This window comes from Vidua macroura, chromosome 14 (assembly GCF_024509145.1).
Source record: "Vidua macroura isolate BioBank_ID:100142 chromosome 14, ASM2450914v1, whole genome shotgun sequence".
Taxonomy (NCBI): Eukaryota; Metazoa; Chordata; class Aves; order Passeriformes; family Viduidae; genus Vidua; species Vidua macroura.
The window spans coordinates 18,969,322-18,991,340 of NC_071584.1; the positions used below are offsets into that span (position 1 = coordinate 18,969,322).

Consider the following 22,019-nt stretch of genomic DNA (forward strand, 5'->3'; position numbering starts at 1 on the left):
CGAGAAGCTCAGAAAATACAATTTAATTGCTAAATGTTGCTGGGGAAAGTCTTATGAGAGATACTCTGGTACAACGAGGATTAGCGTCTGGAAATAAATACCCTTTGAAGCTGTTAATCAGAAACTTGTGAAGTTCCAGGTTCATAATGGGTTTGTTCAGCAATGACTTGGGGAATGGGTTTGTTCCATGACCTCAGTGCTGTGAGAGGACGATGGGAGTGTTGGCTTAGCCCGTGGTTACTTCAGTAAAAAACGGAAAATTTCCTTCTTAAAGAAAAGTGTTGTTTACAAACCCCTTCCTTTTCCTGCCTGCATGGGAAGGGTTTCACAGAACTCCCTTGCAATGGCCAAGAGCTGCAATATCTGACATTTCCCTTATCAGCTCGCTGCAGTTTTACCTGCCTGCAAGAGGAGCCTGCAGGGACCTGAACGTGTGAGTCCTGAAAGGCACCCGAGTAAGTGAGTGCTGGAGGTACAAGATAGTCCTGCAAGATTATTTCTCATCACTTGAGAGAACTCTTTGTGTGCGTGAATCCAGCCATAAGATCTGACAATTTGAAGTCATTTTCGTTTGAGCAGGTGTAGGGGCACCATCTGTTCTGCTGGTTTTCTGTGGAGGTAGTAATACTTTCATTGAAAATGTACAAATCTGTCTAAGATAATCACCCACGTTGAATTTCTATTTGTCTGGGCAGCCAACTCAGCTTTTATTTGCCTTTTTGAAATTAATAGGTTATGCTTCTGGCATCTAAATAAATTAACAAAGTGGGAGGAGTTATTTAAATCAATGAAAACAAAAGCCTAAAACTATTTACTTCTCTTATACTACTTTGGAATAGTAAGATTTTTAATCACAGTGAGAAAAAGCAAAAGTATTTATAAAATCTCTTTAGAAGGCATTCAGATACTGAATTTTCCTTCAGTAATTAGTGAGGGTGTAAAATACCAATTACTAATGTTAATGAGATTAAATTAGGAGGACTAGCAAAATTTATAACACGAATGTCAAAAGGATTCTATTGGATTTCTCTTGGAAGTTTTAAAGAGCTGAAAATGCAAAGTCTTGCCAATGTTCAAAAGGGTAAATATGGTAAATTGGGAAAATAGCAGGTCTTTGACTTGACAAACAAATAGACAGTCAGGAGCTGAAAGGGAAGCATCCAATAAATTTGGGGCAGTGTCTGGAACATCTGAACTTGTTCAATGAAAAGAAGGGCTTGCTCACCAAGTTTCATCTGTGTGAGATGATAATTCAGGTTATTGGTGTTGGCAGCTGGGGGTGATGCTTTTTTATGTGAGGTGGGGAAAAACTGATTTTAATACCCACTAGGATTGGACTTGTGAAATCAGCTGGGTATTGTCACTTTGCACAATGCCTCTCTCCTTCCCACAGAAGATGAGCCCTTCATTTTTCTTTTTGGGAAAAAAACCAACCAAACAAAAAACCCCACACTCCAAACCCAAAAAACCAAACCCACTCCTATGCAAGATCACTGCAGGACCCATTAAATAAATCATAAAAGGTCACTGCTAAATTAGAAAAGGTGAATGGAAGAATGATGTGTTGTTAATGAAGTGTTTCTATTTGTGTGTGATAGTGGTGAGCAATTTGGCATCTTTGTAGATAGTCCAAGAGAAATACAGATCCCTGCTGGCAAAAATGGAGAAGTTTAATTTGAGTGAAAAATTATAATGATCCGTGTTATATATTTTGCCTATGACAAAGCCATCAAAATAATGTAATAAAATCTTAGATTTAATGTGCCAGGCTGCAAAACTTATGGGAAATATAGACTTATAAAAGAGTTAAGAGAAACTCTTTGAGCTGTATTTGTTGTGCTCGACGCATGGGGAAAGGAAAAATGAAAATACTGGCTTGTCTCTGTTGAGTTTCAACACAAAGGCATATTTCCCACTGGGTTTATGGTTGGATCCTCTCAGGCTGTTTGTTTTAATGTTATTCTGAGAATTTTGCTCTGATAGTTGCTGGGTCCTGTTTGTCTCAATGAAAGCCTGTGCAACAAAAATTGCTGTTTTGGAACAAAAGGTGAGAGTTGAGGATAAACAGATAGGAGCTGGAAATTCTAGTCTGATTAGGGATCTTCTTTACTGCTTATCCTTGAAGAAAGTTGTTTTCTGGTTATTTAAGGTATTTCATATCCTCCTAACATTTGAAGTAAACAAGCGACTGAGAAAATTAAAAAGTTATTTGACTACTCCTTTATTTACTGGCTGCTAATAGTGGAGAGAAATGTTCAAGTAGTCCTGTTCTTTTGTGCTGTCTCACAGCATCTCCTAAATAAGGTCTGTTTTAAATCAGAATTATCATCTAAATAATATAATTAATTCAGCATAAATTAAAAAGTAATGTTTTTTCCTTTATGATCTCCTTTTAAATGGATATTAATTTGCTTCAATGAATGAAGATAATAAGGTTAATAGTTTAATGTTCCTCAGTTGATATCTGCTGCTTTTTCTATTACCTTTTTTTTCCTTTTTGCTTATAAATTGGCTAACCCCTGGTGTATAATACCAGAAATCATCCCTTCAGTGTATCCAAAGCTATTTACTTAGACTCATCTTTTATTATTCCCACTGCCACAGTCTAATTATTGTAGTGAAAGATTGAACACAGAATAGTTTGGGGCTTTGATCAGTCTTCATATAAATTTCAATAATGAGAGTAAAAGGTTTGCGGTTTTCTGAGATAATTTGATCCCTCCAGACACACTCAGCTTTTACCAAAGGCAGTGAATGCCATATGAGACCTCTGACAGCATTTGTGTCTGGTCTGTGCCATCTCTGCAAGCAAAATGTTTTTCTCATACCAATGGAGAGTAATTTAATATTTTTTAAATGTGGCAGAGAACCTCTAGACTGCTGCATGGTTTTTTTTCCTTAAATTTTCACTTCATTGTCCCCTATCAGTTTAATTGTCTGTATTACAAGTTCCTACATCAGAATCCTCTAAGAATACATAATAGGTTTGCTTGCATTTCTCTCTTTTTGAAAAAGTATACCAACTGTCATCCAGCTAAATAAAACAAACCATAATCCTTGTTATTCTATTACTATCGGTGCTGGCTCCCTTCGGAGATAAATAGAAAAGCAGCTGGAGACTGAGGATATTTTGTAATCTTATAAATTGAAATTTAAATGCCTCAAGGAGGAAATTTCCAAAATAATTGTGACAGAAGATAAGTCCCGGCTTTTGGCAAAATTTTATTAGAATTACTTGTTCCAGATCGTTGTCTGACGCCTGCATGAATTAAGAAAATGGCAGCACTGCCATGTAGAAGAATAGCTGAGGTTTTGTCATCTTGATAAATTTTTCTGAAAATGCTCTGTCATCAGTGTTATCAGGTGTGACACACTCAGGGACACAATCAAATTTAAAATCATGAGCCTTTAGCTGATGCCAGTTGATTTTAAATCATATGGGTCTGATCTTTCTGACTAAGAGCATCTCAATTTAAGCAGCTAAATATTTACCATTTTTAACTGAACGTGAGGGTTAGTTAGTAACTTTTTTAATTTTACTTGGGGTATGGGATTTGTTTTTTTCTCACTGGGCTAGGCAGTTAAAAAATGGTTGGTGACTTTCTGGTCTCCTCTACTGTCAGCTGGTTCAAAACCTCTGCTGTATTTTGACAATGAACCCTGAAAAGAAATATTCCTTTGTTTACACTTAGTGAACCCCAGATGCACAAAGTAGTAACCAGTTGTACAGAGCAACAACCACTGTGCTCCCAGTCATTTTCAAAAGCTAGTATTGGTATCTAATGCTAAAACTTGGGCTAAAAATGTTTTAAGAATACTTAAAATTCACAGGTAGCTTGGAGAGGAGAGGATATAACACAACACAAAGGCAGTGCAAACCTCAGTAAATACAGCTTTTACAAACAGCTCGTGCAATGGAGGTGGATTTTTTTCATACTGTGAATACCAAACTCATTTCAGATGAAAGAAACAGCACATTCCCTTTCCACATGTCTTAGCTGTACATCTCTGCAGGCTGGGTGCAGTTTTGAATGCAGGGAGTGAATGAGAAACATTGCAGGAATGATTTCCACTGGATCAACTCGACAAAACTTCACTTATTTGGGCTTTGAGGAGAGAATTGATTGGCACTGCTGGTGTGGATAGGGCTCTGAGAGGCAGCTGGAGTGGAGTGGAAGAGGACACATCGGTAATTTCTGTTGAGCCATCTGGGTTTTTGGGCTGTGCAGAGACACTCCATGCATTTTCACCCAGCTGTGGTGGGAAAAGGCAGCAGGAGGAGCAGGAGCACTGTCCCAGCCAGACCTGCAGAGAGCCCTGGGGCAGCTGCAGGCAGCCAGCTGTGGAGTTCAATGAACAATTCTTCTGGTGACCCCAAAAGTACAATGGGGGCATTTGGGGGTGTTAGCTGTGACCCTTTCACCACCTGAACCTTTTCCCAGTGGGCTGTCAGGCTGTCCCAGCAGTCACAGAGGGGTTGTCCATTCCCATTTCCATCCCATGAACTGGGAGCTATTCTCTGTTCAGCTCTTCAGAGCTGTAATATCTTGGCTTGATCTGTTCCAATATTGCTCAAAGATCTGCCAAATGAGGGAGAGCCTAAAATCTGCAAATTTGATAAACAGGAAAGCAGGACTGGAAGGCAACGGATGAAATCATCTGGAAAAAGAGAATGGCAGGAACAATGAATGCAAAGTGCCACTCTTAGGCTGCAGCAATCGATGGCAATAACCAAAAAGGGAACAAGGAGGAGATCAATAAAGAGGACCTGGGCATTATGATGGTTGGCAAGGACACAAATGTGTTGTGCTGCCATGGCAAAGGAGCCTGTAGGAGATGTGAAACGATCCTGCTGAGTGCTGTCAGGACCTTGGCTGGAGCTGGGTGCAGGGTTTTGGGCAAAGCTCCTGCACAGGGGGAGCAGCCAGAGAGAGCAGGAGCACCCGACAGATTGAAATAATAAGGTCTGTTTATTCCGAAGCAGAATAAAGTGCCAAATGCCAGAAAGATGAGTGGGAATAAGCAGACCATGATGGATGGGACTGAAGAAGTGATTTATTTTGTAACAAGAAAGAGGCAGGTTCAACATTAGGAGAGAAGCTCTCCATTAGCAGTGGTGAGGCACTAAAACAGGTTTTCTGGGAAAGCCCTGAGTGTCTTCCTGGTAGCTGTTAGGAAGTGCTGTCACTCTCATCTGTCAGGGATTGCACAGGTGAGGTTGGTGCTGCCGTGTTCTTGGCTGCACACGCTGCAGAGCAGCTGTCTGTGGGCATGTGTAATAATGTCACTGTGGCAAAAAGAGACTTGCCAAAGTGGAGGAGCTGAAAACTCAATGTAATTAGCAAAAACTCAATGTAATTGAATGTTTTCAACACCGCCACCCTATAGGAACCAAATATCTAGGGACCCCTGACAACATCTGCTCTGTTATATACACTACATACTTTTTTTGCATAATTGCATCAAAAGTTTGGTCTTCAATTTTGCTAATCCCAGCAGTTCTGCATCCAGAAAATTTTGCATTGCCTTTCAAATGGAATTTTGAGTAACAACAACCTAAGAATACTTGAAGCAGTTTGTTTTTGGTTATTTTTTTGAATCTTCCCGTTTCAAGTTTCCAAATCATGTATATCAGACACATCAAAATGAGCAGGAGAGCTGGTTATTTTTTTGTTCATATTTTCTTTTAATACTGGCAGAGATTTTCATTTCAGTTATTCAGTTCCTAAATCATGCAGGGTCACTTAGGTAATGAAAACTCTGTCCTGTGCCTGATTCTTTGTTTCTGTGGCCCTTCCTTCCACGTCTGGGCTGAGATGCTTTCCATCCTCAGTTCCCTGGTTCCCAGCTTCCAGCCTTTTACAGTTAAGGTACAGGTCTGTGGTGTAATGAAAATCAAAGGAGTTGTAATGAAATGTCTGAAGAAGAGCAGGGGAATCTACTTTTCATTCATTAGCTTAACGCCTGTGCAAAATCTATTAAAATTGCTTTCAGTACATAAGACTTGTTGTTGTTTGTTCTTTCTCTGCCTCAGAAGAATCCAATGGCATTATAAATGTGTCACATTTTTTTAGGCCCAAAAGTGTGGAACAGCTTTTAATGGGAAAGAAAATGTTTTTTTGAGAACTAGAAAACTCAGCAGTGAAATAAATTGAGCCTCAAAAAGTGATTGAAACCTCCAAGTCAATATTCAAAAGGTATCCAAAGACTTGTGAAGTCTGACAGAATCTCTTTAGTTTGAGGCATCTTTCATTTTGCATCAGGGCTTACATTTAAAAAAAAAAAAAAAACAGCAGCAGCAAGCAGTGCTGTCAGGTGCAGCGTGTTTGAAAGCAGCTCATGAAAGCCTGAAATTGTGCACAACTCCGGGTAGCGCGTCCTCAGCCGATAACCAAAATAATACATTTCCTAAATTGGCTGCATTGAGCAATTACCGATTCCGTGGTGGAAACCGTTGTCATTCTGTTCCTTCCTTGTAGCCCCAGCGCCGCGTCACCTTCCACCTGCCAGATGGCTCCCAGGAAAGCTGCAGTGACAGCGGGCTCGGAGACCACGAGCCCACGAGCGGGGCCAGCACGTCCCACCCGCTGCCCCTGGGCTTCCCCCAGGACGAGTTCTACGAGCAGGCGTCCCCCAACAGCCGCACGGAGGGAGACGGCAACTCCGACCCCGAGTCCAGTAAGTGCAGAGCTCTGCTCATCTCACCCATCCACTCATTGCAATCAATCTATCAATCAATCAATCAGTCACGGGCCTTTTTGTTCCTCCGGGTATTATAAAAAGCGAGCGTTGGTTTTCGCGCGGCTGAAGAAGCGTTCTGTTTCTAAAAGTGGGAGGTCGGGCGGTTGGGAGTAAAACACTTGGAGCTGTTAAGGGTTTATGGATGAGCTGGTGTTTTTATGGACCTGGTGTGCTGTGCACAGAGGAGCTTTGTGAGGAGGTTAACGCTGCTGCCCTAATGGTCATAAATACTGTGCTGAGGGAATTCACATTTTTTAACGTTTCCCTCTCCGACTCTACTGTGCGCTGTAGTTTAGCAGGGAACTCGTGGGTGATGAGCAGCTCTGTGAAAAGACTGCAGTTTCCAGAAATAAGGGTTTCTTGATTTGCCCTTTAAAAGCAGCAATGGCACGTAGTAATAATCTCAGAAGGGTCTGTCGTCTTCTGCCATTGCCACTGCCTTCTTGTGATGTCAGAAACAGGGAGGCAAAATCAACAGGATCGGGAGCTGTGGGCACTGGCTCTGCTCTCTGTGCTGTGCTGTGGTGTGATAGCCAGTTGGAGACTCCACTGAACTTTAGTCAGCTGTTAATTGTCCAGAGGCTCCTTATCTGGATTAAACTGAACCGTGCCATTGATAAAGAGACACCTGAATGTCTCTAAGCCTCTAAGGCCTTGTTAGCGGCTTAATAAGTGATTTGAAAATACATCTGTTCTGGGCAAAACTTGGCCCAAAAGGTGGATTTCAGCTGCTTTAGTGTATCAGGAGGAATGAATTAGTGAGTGCTGTGCACTTGAAATAGCTGTAGCAGGTAGTTACACTCTGCAGTGGCAAATCCAGCATCCAGCAGAGAGCATTCCCTCCCATTCCAAGCTGGCTGTGCCACATTCAGCCTGGCTCTTGGAAATCACCTCTGCCTCTGCCTTTGCTGCCCGGGACTGGAGCCTCAGGGGCTTTTTGCACATGTGAGGTGTGTCTTCTTTTGCTTTAATTTGTAAACTATTACCTAAGTTTAACTTTAAAATTTGTGGTGATATGTTTACACATAATACACATAAGGTGATATGTTTACTTAAATAATGCCAGAATATTATGTTTTCCAAATTGATAGCTGACAAGAACCATCAGAGGTTTTTGATTTTGTGTTCGAAACAATCACCATTTGCTTTTGTGTTTATGCATTTGAGGCCGTAATATACCCTTAACAATATTCTAGGCAGTCAAACTGGGTTCTTCACATAGTTAAGCTCTAAAGGGCTACAAATACACCCCCAAAGGAAGAAAATACCAACGTATATATTATTTGTTGCTTTTGCTTTGCATACCTGTGGTCTGAACTTTCTTTCCAGCTCTTTCTTGTTGCTTGTAACTGATATTTATACTTCACTGGAGTGAGAATGATGTACATGAAATCAGCATCCAGGGCCTTTCCTGCAGAGAGCATGGCACAGGAGCTGGTGCAGAGGACTTCTCAGAACAGGCATGTGCATCCTGTCCTGCCATTTGCAAAGAGGCTCAGGTTTGGGATTTACCCATGCTTTTTGTGCCCAGGCTTTTTCATTTCAGAATAAACGTGCACCATGACTCTTGTAGAATGTGGCTCTAAAAGTAACTCAGCTCTGACATCTGAATGTCACTGACATACATCCCTGTGAGCAGGCTAAGCAGGCATCAGATGTCCTTCCAAGAGTGAGGCTGAAGAAAGTTTAATCACCTGTCTAATTACCTGACAGTTCAGTTTTAAACTTGAAGTCACAGTTTAATTAGAGTTTATTTTATGTGAAGATTTCTCTTCCTTTCCAACTTGTATCTTATTGAAACAGTTTAATTGAAGTAGCACGAAGGCTACAGCAGGGAAATCTTATTTTGTGGCCCTTTTTAGTGTTCTATGCTTATATTAATGGCAGCATCTAGTGGCAGGAACAAAAAAGCAGATTTAGGTAGATGTTGTGTGCTCTCCCACATCTGGGTGAAAAGGGGGAAGACCCACAGCATATTTGTGTCCAGTGTGCTGCTGCAAAGTGACTTGGTACAGATGACAGCAACCCAAAATATCTGATGAGCCTGAGGTTCATGTGGTTCACTTCTGCATGCAGGACACATTTAGCCAACACTGAAACAGTAAAAATAGCTCTGAATTGATGGTTTCCTCTACAATCTTCTGCTGGATTTTTGGTTGGTGTTTTTTCTTTATTCCAGTTTGGAGTGACTTGATGAATTCAAAGCATTTCTTGTCTTCCTTCACGGACTAAAATGTTGTTAATGTGAAAAGAGACAGGAAAATCCAGTCAGATAATCTGAGTTCATACAGCAGAACAAGCCTCTGAATGGCCTTCATTCCCTCCCAACATCTTTAATATCTGACCTGTCTTAATCTGAAACATTGTCTGATTTGTCACCTGGTGGGGATTTAGTTCAGCTTTGCCTCCCAAGGAGAGAGATTTGGGGTGAAATGATGTCAGGAATGTCCAGAACCAACCAAGTGCCCTATGAAAGCTGGTGACAGCTGTGCCATCACTCATGGCCATGTTCAAAAGTGTTTTCTTCTTCTTGCTTTTCCTGACTACAGTCCTTTGGTGTTATTTGTTTCTCTAATACTGGAAATTGTTGCATTTTGGAAGCTTTCCATTTACTAGCAATAGCTAAGTGTTTATTGCAAAACAGTGAAAAAGATGAGCCTAACAAAATAAAATAAAGAAAAAAAAAAACAAAAAAACAACCCTGAGAAATATTAGTGAGAGGAAGCTTTACAAATTCACATCTGATACAGGACTAAAGCAAGGAGGGGAAAAAAAATAACTGTAAGGTTATAGTGGTGAGAAATTTATATGTAAACCTTTAAAATTAATTGACTGTGCTAATTAAAATTAGAAATAGGCTATTTAAAATGATTTGTCTTCTCTTACTTTAGTTCCCTCCTTAGAAAAACATCAAGTTCAGTGTGGTAGATGCATCATAAGGAAGAGATGCCAATAAACTGTCACACTAAGTAAACAGCAATATAAAAAAGTATGTAGGTCTGTAGGGAACCTTATCCTTAAGTAACAGCTCTCTTGGACATGGTATTCAGATATTTTCTCTTTAGAAGTTGCTCAAATAAGGATGCTCCAATATCTCCCTATGCTAAGGATTTTCACCAAACCATCCTTTTCTGCCCTCTTTTTCCCCTCTGTTTAAATACAAAACGCACTTCAAGCACAGACAAAGACCAACAAATTCTCTGTGTCTGGACTTCCCTGGCAAATTCTGTCCCAGTGGTGCCCTCTCAGTGGCTGTGAGCAGTGATGTTGATTAAAGGGGTTGAAAGGTACATGTAAACATCAGTTCTGTTGGGTTATTTAATACATGTGTAAGATATTAATGACAAATTTTCATGCTTCATCTGTTTTTATAGCCTTATCGAATCTGTTTTCTTTCCTCTAGACAATAAAATTATTTTACTTTTGTTTGGAGGAATAATAGAATATGACTAGTTCAGCCAAGGAATTGGGCAGAGCAAGAGGAATGATTGCAGCTTGGGGACAGGGAGTGTGGAGGGGAAGCCAGAAAACCTGAAAGTAATCTGCAATTAAATAATAGCAATCATTTTGTATGAAGAAAATGGAAATCTAAACAAAGCTAGCTGAAAATTAAAGTTAATGAGGCAAATCACACTGAGATTTCAGGGTTTCAAACAGGAGGAAACTGGTGTATTAAGGAGAGGGGGTTTCCATGAAGAATATTTAACATGAATTAGTGACTAATAAGCCAAGAGAGTTGCATTGAAAAGCAGCAAGTGTAGAGCTAAAGGGGAATCAGTAGACACCATAAGTTTGTGTCCATGCCAAGCTGGTGTTCCCAGAGGTGTCTGGCTGCTTATTTTTGTCTCCCAGTCATACCTTTACACTGTTGGAGAGCTGTTTGGGTGGACTGGATTGAAGAATTCCTGTGGGTTCAACCCCTGGGGACGGGGAAAGGTAAATTCTAAATCCATGGATTCCCCAGTTCCATTCGTTCCACGAGGCACAACTTGTGGACAGCACATGGCTAAATGAGCAGCTGGGACAAAGCTCTGCTGGCTTTAAGTGATCATCAGAGTGCAGAGAATCAGTCCTAGGAAGAATTAAGACTGCAATCTGTGGTGTTTAACCACATAAGAGGAAGGTTTGCAGCAAGCAAGACATCGGTTCATGATTAAAGACAGCATATATTTCTTCCTCAAAATTAAAAGAACACTTTCACCTTGACTTAATTTTTGATAAGGATGATTTTGACGAGCACAAAGGCAGGCTGATGAAGAATGATGATAATGGCACTAAAAGTCAGAGCAGGTTCAATGCATTCATGTGGAGGAGAGGAGATAATCTTCCTCCCAGGATATCAAAACCAATAGTGTTTTTCCTTATTTTTCTGTAATTCTGACACACAAAGTGTCAACAAAAAAAAAAAAAAAAATCTCTGGTCAAGCTCCACTACTGGAAAGCATTTACAAAGAAGAAACTGAGATATATATATGACTGTAATGCAAGAAACAGTATCATGGGTTTCCCAAGAGTAGGATGAGATTAGCTCCATTATCTCACCTCCATGATATGTATTTTCAACATTGGGGAATACATGTACAGTTAATCTATATATATATTTAAGGACTAATAACTGTTATTATGATATTAGGGTGGAGCATTAGTAATTAAGAAAGAAAAGACGTAGAATAATATAAGAATGGAAAAGTCTCCATAATTATCTTCATTAAGGAGTTTGGCATTAAAAAGCAGGAACATGTCAATGAAATATTCTAGTAGCTCAAAGCCAAGCATCACTGACAATAGAGGAGGAGGTGTGCATGACACGAGAATTGGATTTTGCTAAGGATTTGAAGTAATAGCAGTGGGATGAAATCTAATAGTTGAGAGTCATTCTCATAGGAGTTGCTGTATGTAACTAGTATATAAATCACCAGCTGAAAATGACATAGAGAAAAAAACCAACTGAGTATTACAAAGATAAACTATAAATCACCAATACCTAATGTGACTGTGAAAAAATCCTGGGTTACTCCTAGCAGAGGGAAAAAAAGAAGAAAAGAAAAAACCCCAGGGGATTGCTGACACCATAACAGGCCTGTTTTGAATAGGGTTGGCTTCCCACATTAAAGAAAGGTGAATTTGCATGAGAAACAGGCATAAAGAAATATTATTAATAACAGGGGAATAAGATGCCCATATACAGGGAAAGGAATTAATATTGGCTCGTTCAAACTGCCAGGTAAAGGCTGGCTGGGGCCTGGGGCTGCTCTCACTCCACGGCACAGAGTGGAAGGGAAAACACAGCACTGGGCTGGTTCACAGGGAATGGGCTGGTGCTGCCTTCAAACCAGCCAAGGCTGGAAATCTGGGGGCTGCAGATGAGACCAGTGAGGAAGTAGAGAAGCAGGGCATGAGAATTCAACCTGGCTGTAAAAAGGAGCTCGATACATTTGTGAGAGAGAAGGCAAATTAATTCTCTGCGCGTGAGAGCAGCGAATCCAGCGTGGCACGCAAGAGGTGACTCTTCAAGGCTGGGAATGTGAAATCCAGGGCTGAACGTGTTTGCTGAGCCTCAGTTGTGCTCTGGGCTCCAGCTCCAGCCCCAGCTGGACACAGGGCTGGTCACCAGCAGGCCAGGAGCATGGCCATGCCAGCACAGGCCACGGGTGTGACAGGAGCTGGCCCCGCTGGCCCCAGCCCTGCCAGCAGCTCAGGGACAGCCTGGGGGCTCCTGTAACTCTGCCTGCTGGAGAAGAAAGAGTCAGCACAGAGCTGCAGACAGGGAGCTCATTCTCCCTGGGAAAAATGCCTGCATTTTCTGCCATGCTGACTTGTCTGATAATCAGAAACTCTGCGGTTGCTGAAATATACTCTTTAAACATCATCAATAAGATGCTCTGGCAGCTGGATTTCAGACATCATGCTGGGGCATAAGAAAAAGTAAATCTACAAAGTCTTAAGTTTCTTGTTCCCTGTCCAAAAACTGGACTGTCGGCACATAATTTTTTTTTTTTTTTTTTTAAACTATGTTTTCATTTTTTTTCCTTCCCATCTTCTGTACTTTTTATTTCCACAGAAAGGTCGAAATGTAAGAGCAATATTTTAGTTTGGTTGTTGCTGAGTTATAAACACACTTAGGCTTAGCTTGAATAAAATAGAAAGAAGCTGTCATTAGTTAAAGACAAGAAATCTCAGGCTAAAATACATCCCAGTCTCCTACATCTGCCCATTGGGCCCTTTAACTTCTGCTGTCCTGGGCTTTTCTAACCCCATGGCTGAACACTAATAATTAAGTCGGAAAGTGCTGAGGTAATTAATCTTTCTGAGGCAATAGAGTTTGATTGATCTTCTACCTTTAATCAAATTAGCTTGCACGTAGGTGGGAGAATGTAATGGCTCTGTAGCACTCTGTGAAGTGGCAGCCCGAGCGGTGACCTGGCCGAGAGCACCATGAATCTCTGGAGGTCTGGGAGCCTCCAGAGCCATCTCTGAGGGGCTGTGGGGTTCAGAGCATGGGGGATCTGGCAGAGATGCCCACCAGGATGTGCTCTCCACTCCTGTTTTCAGGTGTGTCTCCCCTAGGGGTGCAGTTCCTGTCTGCATGGCACGGAATGCCGCAAGGCGTCAAGCTGTGTGGATTTTCCAGATGTTTCAGCTCTTTGTTTCTAAAAACAATTTTAGTTATAAGAGTAAATGATAGTTGTAGTTTATGAGTTTTTTTTGTTTTTTTTTTTTTTGTAAAAATAATTTTAATTATAGAGTTATAAAAATAATTTCAGTTCTGGAGAGTGAAGCAAGCCAACAGAAACTCCTATAAAACAAAGCATGATGGTGTTCTGGATTTGCTCCTGACTGGAGAGGGGGTAAAAGGGCAGACTGGAGAGGTCAATTTGCAATGATACAGATGAGTGGCTTTTGCAAGCAGATTTTCACTTCTACCTGAGAGGATACAGATTGCATATTCAGAGATAATTCCATGATTTGGTAATTTGATCCCTTGGTGCCTGACTTAAGAGTTATTAAAGCAGCTGACACAAAGAGGGGAAGATGGACAAAGCAAATTAAATTAAAAAAAGCAAAAGCAAAAAGATTGTGCCACTCGGCCTCTCAGTCAAACACGGCACTATAAACACAGACACTGAATTGAAAAATTTTATACTTTCTGTGTATAAGGAGAACTCTTTATAAATTCTTTTTAAAATAAATTTTAGATATTTTCTTGCTGATATCAGAATATAAAACCTTGATCTACCTTTTCTACTCTTTGAAGAAAAGGAAGATAAAAGCAAGTTTTCTGAGATGCACCATATTCTTTCATGCAAAATCAATGGAGATTGATGAGGAAAATCAATGGGGATAATATGCTGGAGTTTCTAGACTGCATAGTGGGATGAAGTAACTCAGGCAATGCTAACATATTTGTGAATGCAACTTAATGTAATTCTTGACTGGGGTTTATAGTAGAAGTTACTCTTTCTAAAGTGATTAGAAAAAATAGCTCCACCTTACAGTTGAGAAATCAGTCACTTCTCATGGAATAATAAGGCTTTAAAACATTTGTTTTGGTGGGGGTATTTTTAATAATAAATGAGATCTGACATCTATAAACAGTGATTTAGTGGCAGATGTTCTGTGATATATATTTATGTTATCACTTAAGCTGACATGTTAATGGATAATCCTGTTCTGTTTATGAAAGTTTAAAAATAAATTGCTATGGTGAGCAGGCTGATGGGCCAGAGGAGGAGAGGGAACAAATTCCTTCCCTCCAGTTTTCCAAACTCCTTTCAGCTCTGTCTACTCTCTACTTTGTCTCAAACTTTCTCTTCTTTCTTCTTCTAAGAGCAGAAAAACAGATGATGCAATTTCTCTTTTTTTACCAAATCAAGCTAATCAGTCTCTGCAAGAGGAGCTTTTAGCAATATCAAATATTAAGATTTTTTTAGCATTGAGTTCCTGTTTTAAAAACAGAAATATGGGGGGGGGGGAATTGTCTCTTTTATATAATTTAAGCCATGTGAAAAATTTAATGATTAAAATTTGATTTGAAGCATCATAATTTATTACTTGATTTCCACTGTGATTAATGAAAAATATATCACAAAATATATTTAAAGAACTGTCTGCAGCTACCAGTCTGTCTTAGAAATTAAATAGAAAAATTGTATTTGTTGAACAAAGCAGATTCCCAACTGATGGTGCATTTCAAGTCACAGCATTTGCTGACTCAAAGCTGATCAACTCAATAAATCCAGTCATTGCTGTTCTTGTTTGTGTAGAGATGTGGTCATTCTTTAATTTGATGCTTTCCTTCTAACTGGACTTTTGGTAGGGAAATAGGACTGATCCAGTCTTGAAGCATACATTAGGAACAACTAGAATTGTTCCAAAAAGTCATTTGTATCCACATATTCCTGAATAGGGGGGATATTTTTACATTTACTCTTCAGATAACTTTTATCCATCTGGAAAAGCAGCATATTGTTAATTAGCTGCTGATTCTGCCTTCTTTTGAGGTTGTATGATTGGCATTGGGATGTTTTTATTTTCTGGTTACTGTCCAAACCTTGACTTTGCCCCAACCCCTTGTGCAGGCTCCTCATCAGGGGAACACGGGGCTGGTGTCCCTGTGCCTGCTGCTGGCCCAGCCACTGGCACTTTTCTGGAACCCTACTGGTCACTGATGTGATGTATTCATTCTGAAAAATAAAATATATTTGTCTGGGTTGATCATGAAGAGACCTGGGCAAAATATTTATGATTATACTTTTGGATTTATGTTACACCAGAGGTTGAGATCCTCACCTTTGTGTTCAATACCCATAAATAATGTTGTTGCTTCCTAGTTAGTGGCAGGATTTTGCAGGGGTTTTGCTTTATTCCTAGTGCTGTGTGATTCAGTAGTGCTCTGATTAATTCAAGTGACATTCTAATTGTTGTTAAATGTCTGCAGAGTTAACTCTGCGTGTTGCTGAAGTCAGCAGCTCCAGAAGCTCCAGTCTGGTGTATCCACTTCAAAATTCTCAGCCTGGCCTCGTGCTGCCTCGGTTGTTTGTACACATCCATTTCCATGTTTCAGTTGGAATAAGATGGTAAAATCCCTGGATTACAGAGAGAATTTTGCTCTGTATTTGTGGGCTCTGAGCACATTGTGGCTGTTACGCTGATTTTCTGCTCCCAGCGCAATTGCAGTAAAACCATCACAAATACTTGTGGAATAGAAGTGGAGCAGATCTGTACCACAAACATATGCTCTGCTAGCAGTGCTTCTACATGCAAATCAGGCCTTGTTTTCATTTCACCTGTACAAACCAGTTAGCTCAGGGATTTCTGATTGCCCAAGGTCCACTCCACTGCTGATGCTGCTGTGAATGGGGTGGGCAGACAGGAGCTGTGAGTGGCTGAGGGGAGGAGCTGGAACTGCTGGGCAGTGCTCTGGTGGGTCAGCACCACCCTGGGGAAATTCAGGGTGACTTTGCTGCCAGATCAGCTGGGACAGGGAGGCTCCTATGGTCACAAGTTTGTTTAACCATCTGTATAAGGTGCCTGGCAAATGCTCCCCTGCATCTGTGAGGGCAGCAACACCAACCTGGGGGCTGTGGTTTGCAAATGCTTTTGTGTCACTTCAGCCATGGAGAACAGCACTGGTGCATCTCGAATAGCTTGGCTAGGATGGGATAACAGGGTGGGGGAGGGAGGTGGAGCAGGACTTCACAGCAGCCTCAGCTTTTCCTGCTCCGTGCTTTGGAATCATCTCCGCTCCTGCCATGCCTTGCTGCCAAACAGCTCTGTTGTGATCCTTGTCCTTGCAGTGCCTAAAGCTCTGCCTAAAGCCTTGGAGCATCAAATTGAAGTTCTGTCCTTATAATTATAGTAACAATAATAAAATAATAGTAGGAAGCAGCAATTGATCCATCCAAAATGCTATTTCCAGGTAAAGGGCATGGCTGTATGGTCTGCTGGACTTCAGTTCCTCCAATTCAAAATAACCCTGTGTGTGTGAAGCACCAGCATGAACAACCAAGCTATTCCAATAGTGTTCTTTTATCTGACTGATGTTCCAAACCCAGTGTCCCAGAAGATGTGTCCTCTATAGGGTGAGATATTATTATAAAGTCTGGCCCTCATCTACTACTTTAAAAGAAAGCAAACCTTTCTCTACCAAGAAAGGCTTTATTCATGTCACACACTAATCACACACCAAAGAACTATTTAGAAATAGAAAGACAACCTTTGCCTCTCCTCCTTAGTTGTAGTACATATAAAGAAAAACAGTGGCAATAAAAGGAAATAGGAGTAGTGAGAGAAAGCACTTTGAAAACTATAAAGGCAAAAATTATTTTTATCTCATTAGACCCGATATTAAAGCTTTTCTTTATACACATTCTCATTTTTTTTTACTGAGGGTCAAATATCACCGATTACAGATTCTACTAGGGCCGACCTCTCATCCTTCTGTCTCTAAAATTAGCTCCTTATTTCTCTTTTTTGTGAAGATCACAGGAATCTTTCTCCATCAGCCCCCTGATTGCCCTAACCTGGAATGTATTCACAGTATTGTGCAAAAAGGGTCCATCTGTAAATGAAGCAGGTCCTTTACCTTGTGTTGCTCTGTCCTGTGGATGGAAAAGCTTTTGCTGTGTCTGTATGTAGGGTCATATGAGAATTAGGAGTTTAGATTATTACATCATGATTTGCATGTCTAAAAGCATATAAACAGTTAAATCATCTGCTTGGATATTGAATTATCCAGTTTTCCATTAAAGGATTCATAATTAAAAGACATTAACTATTGGAAAAAGGATGAGGTGCTTCCTCCTACATTTTATTTGATTTTATTTTTTTTATTTCGCATCTGCGAAGCTACAGAAATATTTTAAAAGTGCAATACTGTGAATTACTCTGGAGCTAGACAAAGAGAATACTTTCTTGTTTGCTTTCCTCCCCCTGAAATCATCTGATTTCTGATACATTTGGGGCTATTTCTGTGGAAGGAGTTCTGTGGAAGGAGTTCATGTGCATCATTGCACAACTCCTGGCTCTTAATTTGTGTCAGACAGCAGCAGATTGCCACATCCTCATCCCAGCTTCCGAGAAGTTGTTGTCCCTGTCACCCTGGAGCTGGCACAGCAGCAGAAAGCAGCGAGGGAAGATCACAGCAGGGCTTCAGCACCAACACTGACCTGCTCAATGTCCCCAGTGAGAGCCCTCGGTGGAGCTGGAGCTGTGTCTCTAACAAGAGCCTGACTTGCTGTGTCTTGCTGCAGGGGAGGGTTTGTGTCTCTGAGCTGAGCAAGGGCCATGGGCAGAGGCTCTGAGGAGCCTTTCCATGTTTGAGGGTTTGTCTCCAGCACAGCCCGCGCTGCGCCGGGCGCTCTGCAATCGCAGCTCCTCACCCACTGCCCTCCACAGCACAGCAGCTTCCACTGCAGGGCTGGAGCTGCCACGATGTCCACATCGTCATAATCCACTGAAATGACTGGAAAGTTAAAGTCTGGCAATGCAGCCACAAAGTCCAAGAGAGTTAAGATATCTCAGAGCACGGAAAAGAAGAAGATGCCCTGCGCTTATTCTAGTGCCTGTGTTAGGAGTGAATCATGATAAGGATTACAAAACTTAAGATATAATAATTTAGCCACTTAAGATGTCCTAATAAAAAGCTCTTTCATAATTCTTTCATTAGGCTTTTTATAATGCTGAATTTTAGGATTTGTTTTCCCTTTGGAATACAAATACAAAAAAAAACCACGGTTCTGCTTCATGCATTCATCTCTAACCTCTGCTATCAACTTTGTGTCTCCAATCTAAAGAGTTCAGGAGAAATCATAATACAAGGAAGCAGATGTTTTCTCTTTTGTATAACACCTATTCTTGCTGAATGGGGATAAAATGTGGTAAATGTGGGGGGCATTAATATTTCTTGTTAAAACGTGCTTTGCAGGCTGAAGAACCTCATATACATAATGATAATCAAATGTCAGCAAGTAAAAATAGGGATTTGTTAAAAAACAGCTGTGCTGCACAACTCTTTGACAGGAATAGAGGAACGCTTTATCCAGTAAAATTCACTGAATTTATTTAGAAGAAACTGTAGCTGTTAATTTTCATCAAGACAGAAGGTTAACAAGCCTGAAATGAAGGGGCTGGTTCAGCCTCGTTTCATGACCATGGAAAATGAAATTTTTAACTCTGACAGAGCTCTCACTTCCCTCACAACAGATTTCTTTGTGGCTCCATGCTGTAGTTTCAGTGCATTGTTTAAAGCACCATCATCCTCGTGTTCCCTGAGGATGTTTCAGGGACACTCAGCAACACTGCTGTTTAATGCTCTTGCTGCCAGGTGTTTGTAGGTGTTTGTAGGTGTTTTTAGGTGATTGTGGGTATTTGTAGGCATTTTTAGGTGATTGTGGGTGTTTGTAGGTGTTTTTTAGGTGATTGTGGGTGTTTGTAGGTGTTTTTAGGTGTTTGTAGGTGCTTGTAGGTTTTTTTAGGTGATTCTGGGTGTTTGTAGGTGTTTTTAGGTGATTCTGGGTGTTTGTAGGTATTTGTAAGTGTTTGTAGGTGTTTGTAGGTGTTTTTAGATGATTGTGGGTGTTTGTAGGTGTTTTTAGGTGATTGTGGGAGTTTGTAGGTGTTTTTTAGGTGACTGTGGGTGTTTGTAGGTGTTTTTAGGTGATTCTGGGTGTTTGTAGGTGTTTCTAGGTGATTGTGGGTGTTTGTAGGTGTTTTTAGGTGATTCTGGGTGTTTGTAGGTGTTTCTAGGTGATTGTGGGTGTTTGCAGGTGTTTTTCCCAGGGGAGGTGCCAGGGTGAGATCCTGTGTCCTGGGCAGGAGACATTTTCTTCTTTTCCGTGCTCCGAGATATCTTAACTCTCTTGGACTTTGTGGCTGCATTGCCAGCCTTTAACTTTCCAGTCATTTCAGTGGATTGTGACGATGTGGACATCGTGGCAGCTCCAGCCCTGCAGTGGAAGCTGCTGTGCTGTGGAGGGCAGTGGGTGAGGAGCTGCGATTGCAGAGCGCCCGGCGCAGCGCGGGCTGTGCTGGAGACAAACCCTCAAACACGGAAAGGCTCCTCAGAGCCTCTGCCCATGGCCCTTGCTCAGCTCAGAGACACAAACCCTCCCCTGCAGCAAGTGCCTGTGATTGTCACTGCCCTGAGGTGCCCCCTGCATCCCTGAATGAGCAGCTCTCCAGGAAATTTGGCTGGGACAGACTGGATGTCAGGAAAGATCCCGGGTTCTTAGCCAAAGGATCAGCAGCTGTGTCACAGCTCATCCACTCTGTGAGCTCAGGAACCAGCCCTGCACAGCTGGAATGCAGGAGATCTTCTCAATTGCAACCTGGATGAGGCTCTGGAATGCATGGAACAAAACTGTGCTGCATTTATGCTTTAAAAATTGATATTTCCCTTCAAACTGTAACTGCACCCTACTATTTAGAGTCACTGGGAGAAACTGGCTCTGATGCTCTGCACTCGACAGTCTCTGACCTGTAATGCACAATTTGCAAATAAGCACAGAAGAGTAAACAGAAAGTCACAGAGAGGCTTTTTTTTTGTTTTGATTTGGTTTGGTTTGGTTTGTTTATTTTTTTTCTTTTTCCTGTGAGACTGGCACAGCCAGGCAGCTGCATTTCTAATTCACAGTCACTCCATCCCCTACCCCCAAGGAAATATTCTCTAATCCATAAGCACTTTGCATGCTGAGGTGAGGTGTTAAATAGCAACTAAATAATAAGATTATGATACAAACCAACAAGAACAGGGATCTCAAGGTTAAAGATAGCATTTCTCATTCAATCTGAGCTGGTAGAAAGGAAGAAAGAGATTAGAGAAAAAGGAAAGAAACCCAAAAAATATCCTGCCAAACTGAAGCTGTGACTATATCAAGATGTTCAAGATATATCATAAAAAGGTTTTTAAATCTGATGTCAGTGTATATATATATATGTGTGTGTGTGTGTATGTATATATATAATTAAACTATATTTGTTTTCCATTGTTAAAATATTTCTGCAGAGACAAGATCTTTCTCAGGTATTTGCTCCAAATGTACCTGATTGAAATCATCATGGTCTTTGTGGCATGTGTAGCTTCTTGCTAGAAGAAGGACATACTTTAAGGCAGATGGCAACTTTTTTTTTTTTTTTTCCTACAGCAGTAGAAGATGGTTCCAGGAAAAATATACTATCTTTATTCAGATGTCCATGGTAACAAATAGAGAAAAATAAACCAGCTTTTTCTCTCAACAGAAATCCCTCTGAAGACAAATGTGGGTTTTTTTTTACTCTAGTATTGGTGGTATTTCTGGAACATGTTTGAATGTTAAGTGTTTTCTCTGAGCTTCTGTTAAGATTCTGCTCCGAAAGAGAAAAATGTAAGACCAGTAAGATAAAGCCCAGTGTTTAGTTCCATTCCAAAAATATTCCCATTCCAGAAGAGAAGTTCAGCTGAAAAGTGAGATGCCACTTTTCTTTCGTGTTTTGTGGGAATAAGACATCTTTCTCTGGAGTCCTTGAGGATCTTGCCTTTTTCCTCCCCTTCTGTCAGTAATTTATGTAACTTCTGCTCACACCAGAAGAAGTTGTAAAATGTGTTTGTAAATTACTGTTTGAGAATCTTGAGCTAGAAGGGCCGGTTTATTTGATGTGAAAATAATTCTGGTTTCATGTGTAAGATATATAAACTGCACCAGTAATGTTGCATTGATTGCACTGCTTTGTTTGGAAAAAAATTACAAGCAACCCTGAGTGAACAAGGCAATTTGCAGCCTTGATTAAATAGAGCAGACAGAAGAATGGCTGAGGAGGGAAAAAAAAAGAGCTCTGAACCTGTGGACAGAGCAGTTCACTCAGGCAGCACAGATTTTCTCCTCATTTTCCTTTCATATGCTTCAGCTTGGTCACATATTCAGCAGCAGAATGATGAGTTTGTAATATTCTTTTCCCAAAACAAAGCCAATTTAGCTCTACCTCTGAGCAGGGCCCTTGTTGCCACCCAGGATCTTGTCTAAAACTCTGTGTACCTCTGAGTGAGCCCCTGGTGTCAGAGGGATTTTGGTTAGTCCTGCTCTGCCTGTTGACATTTTCCTCGTCCAACTTTGGGCTAGAACTATCAATCTATAAATCATTACAATTGTTGTTTGCAATTATAAAGCCAAGACATAAATTAGGAGACTCTGGGCATCACTGTAGTAGGCACAGCCATGCCCAAATTTCACTATGAAGTGCAATAAATAAGGTGATAGATCTTCAGAAATGACATCTTCTGTGAATAAATGCAAATAATTTGG

General features: G+C 40.8%; 1 protein-coding gene across 1 annotated transcript in view; it reads left to right on the forward strand.

The window, feature by feature from the left end:
• The window catches only part of PCDH11X (protocadherin 11 X-linked), a 383,656-nt gene that overhangs the window by 257,395 nt on the left and 104,242 nt on the right, over positions 1-22,019 (forward strand). Inside the window, exon 7 of the mRNA XM_053990341.1 lies at positions 6,480-6,678. Within this exon, the coding sequence (XP_053846316.1) occupies positions 6,480-6,678 (199 nt within the window). The remainder of the gene's footprint in view (positions 1-6,479; positions 6,679-22,019) is intronic.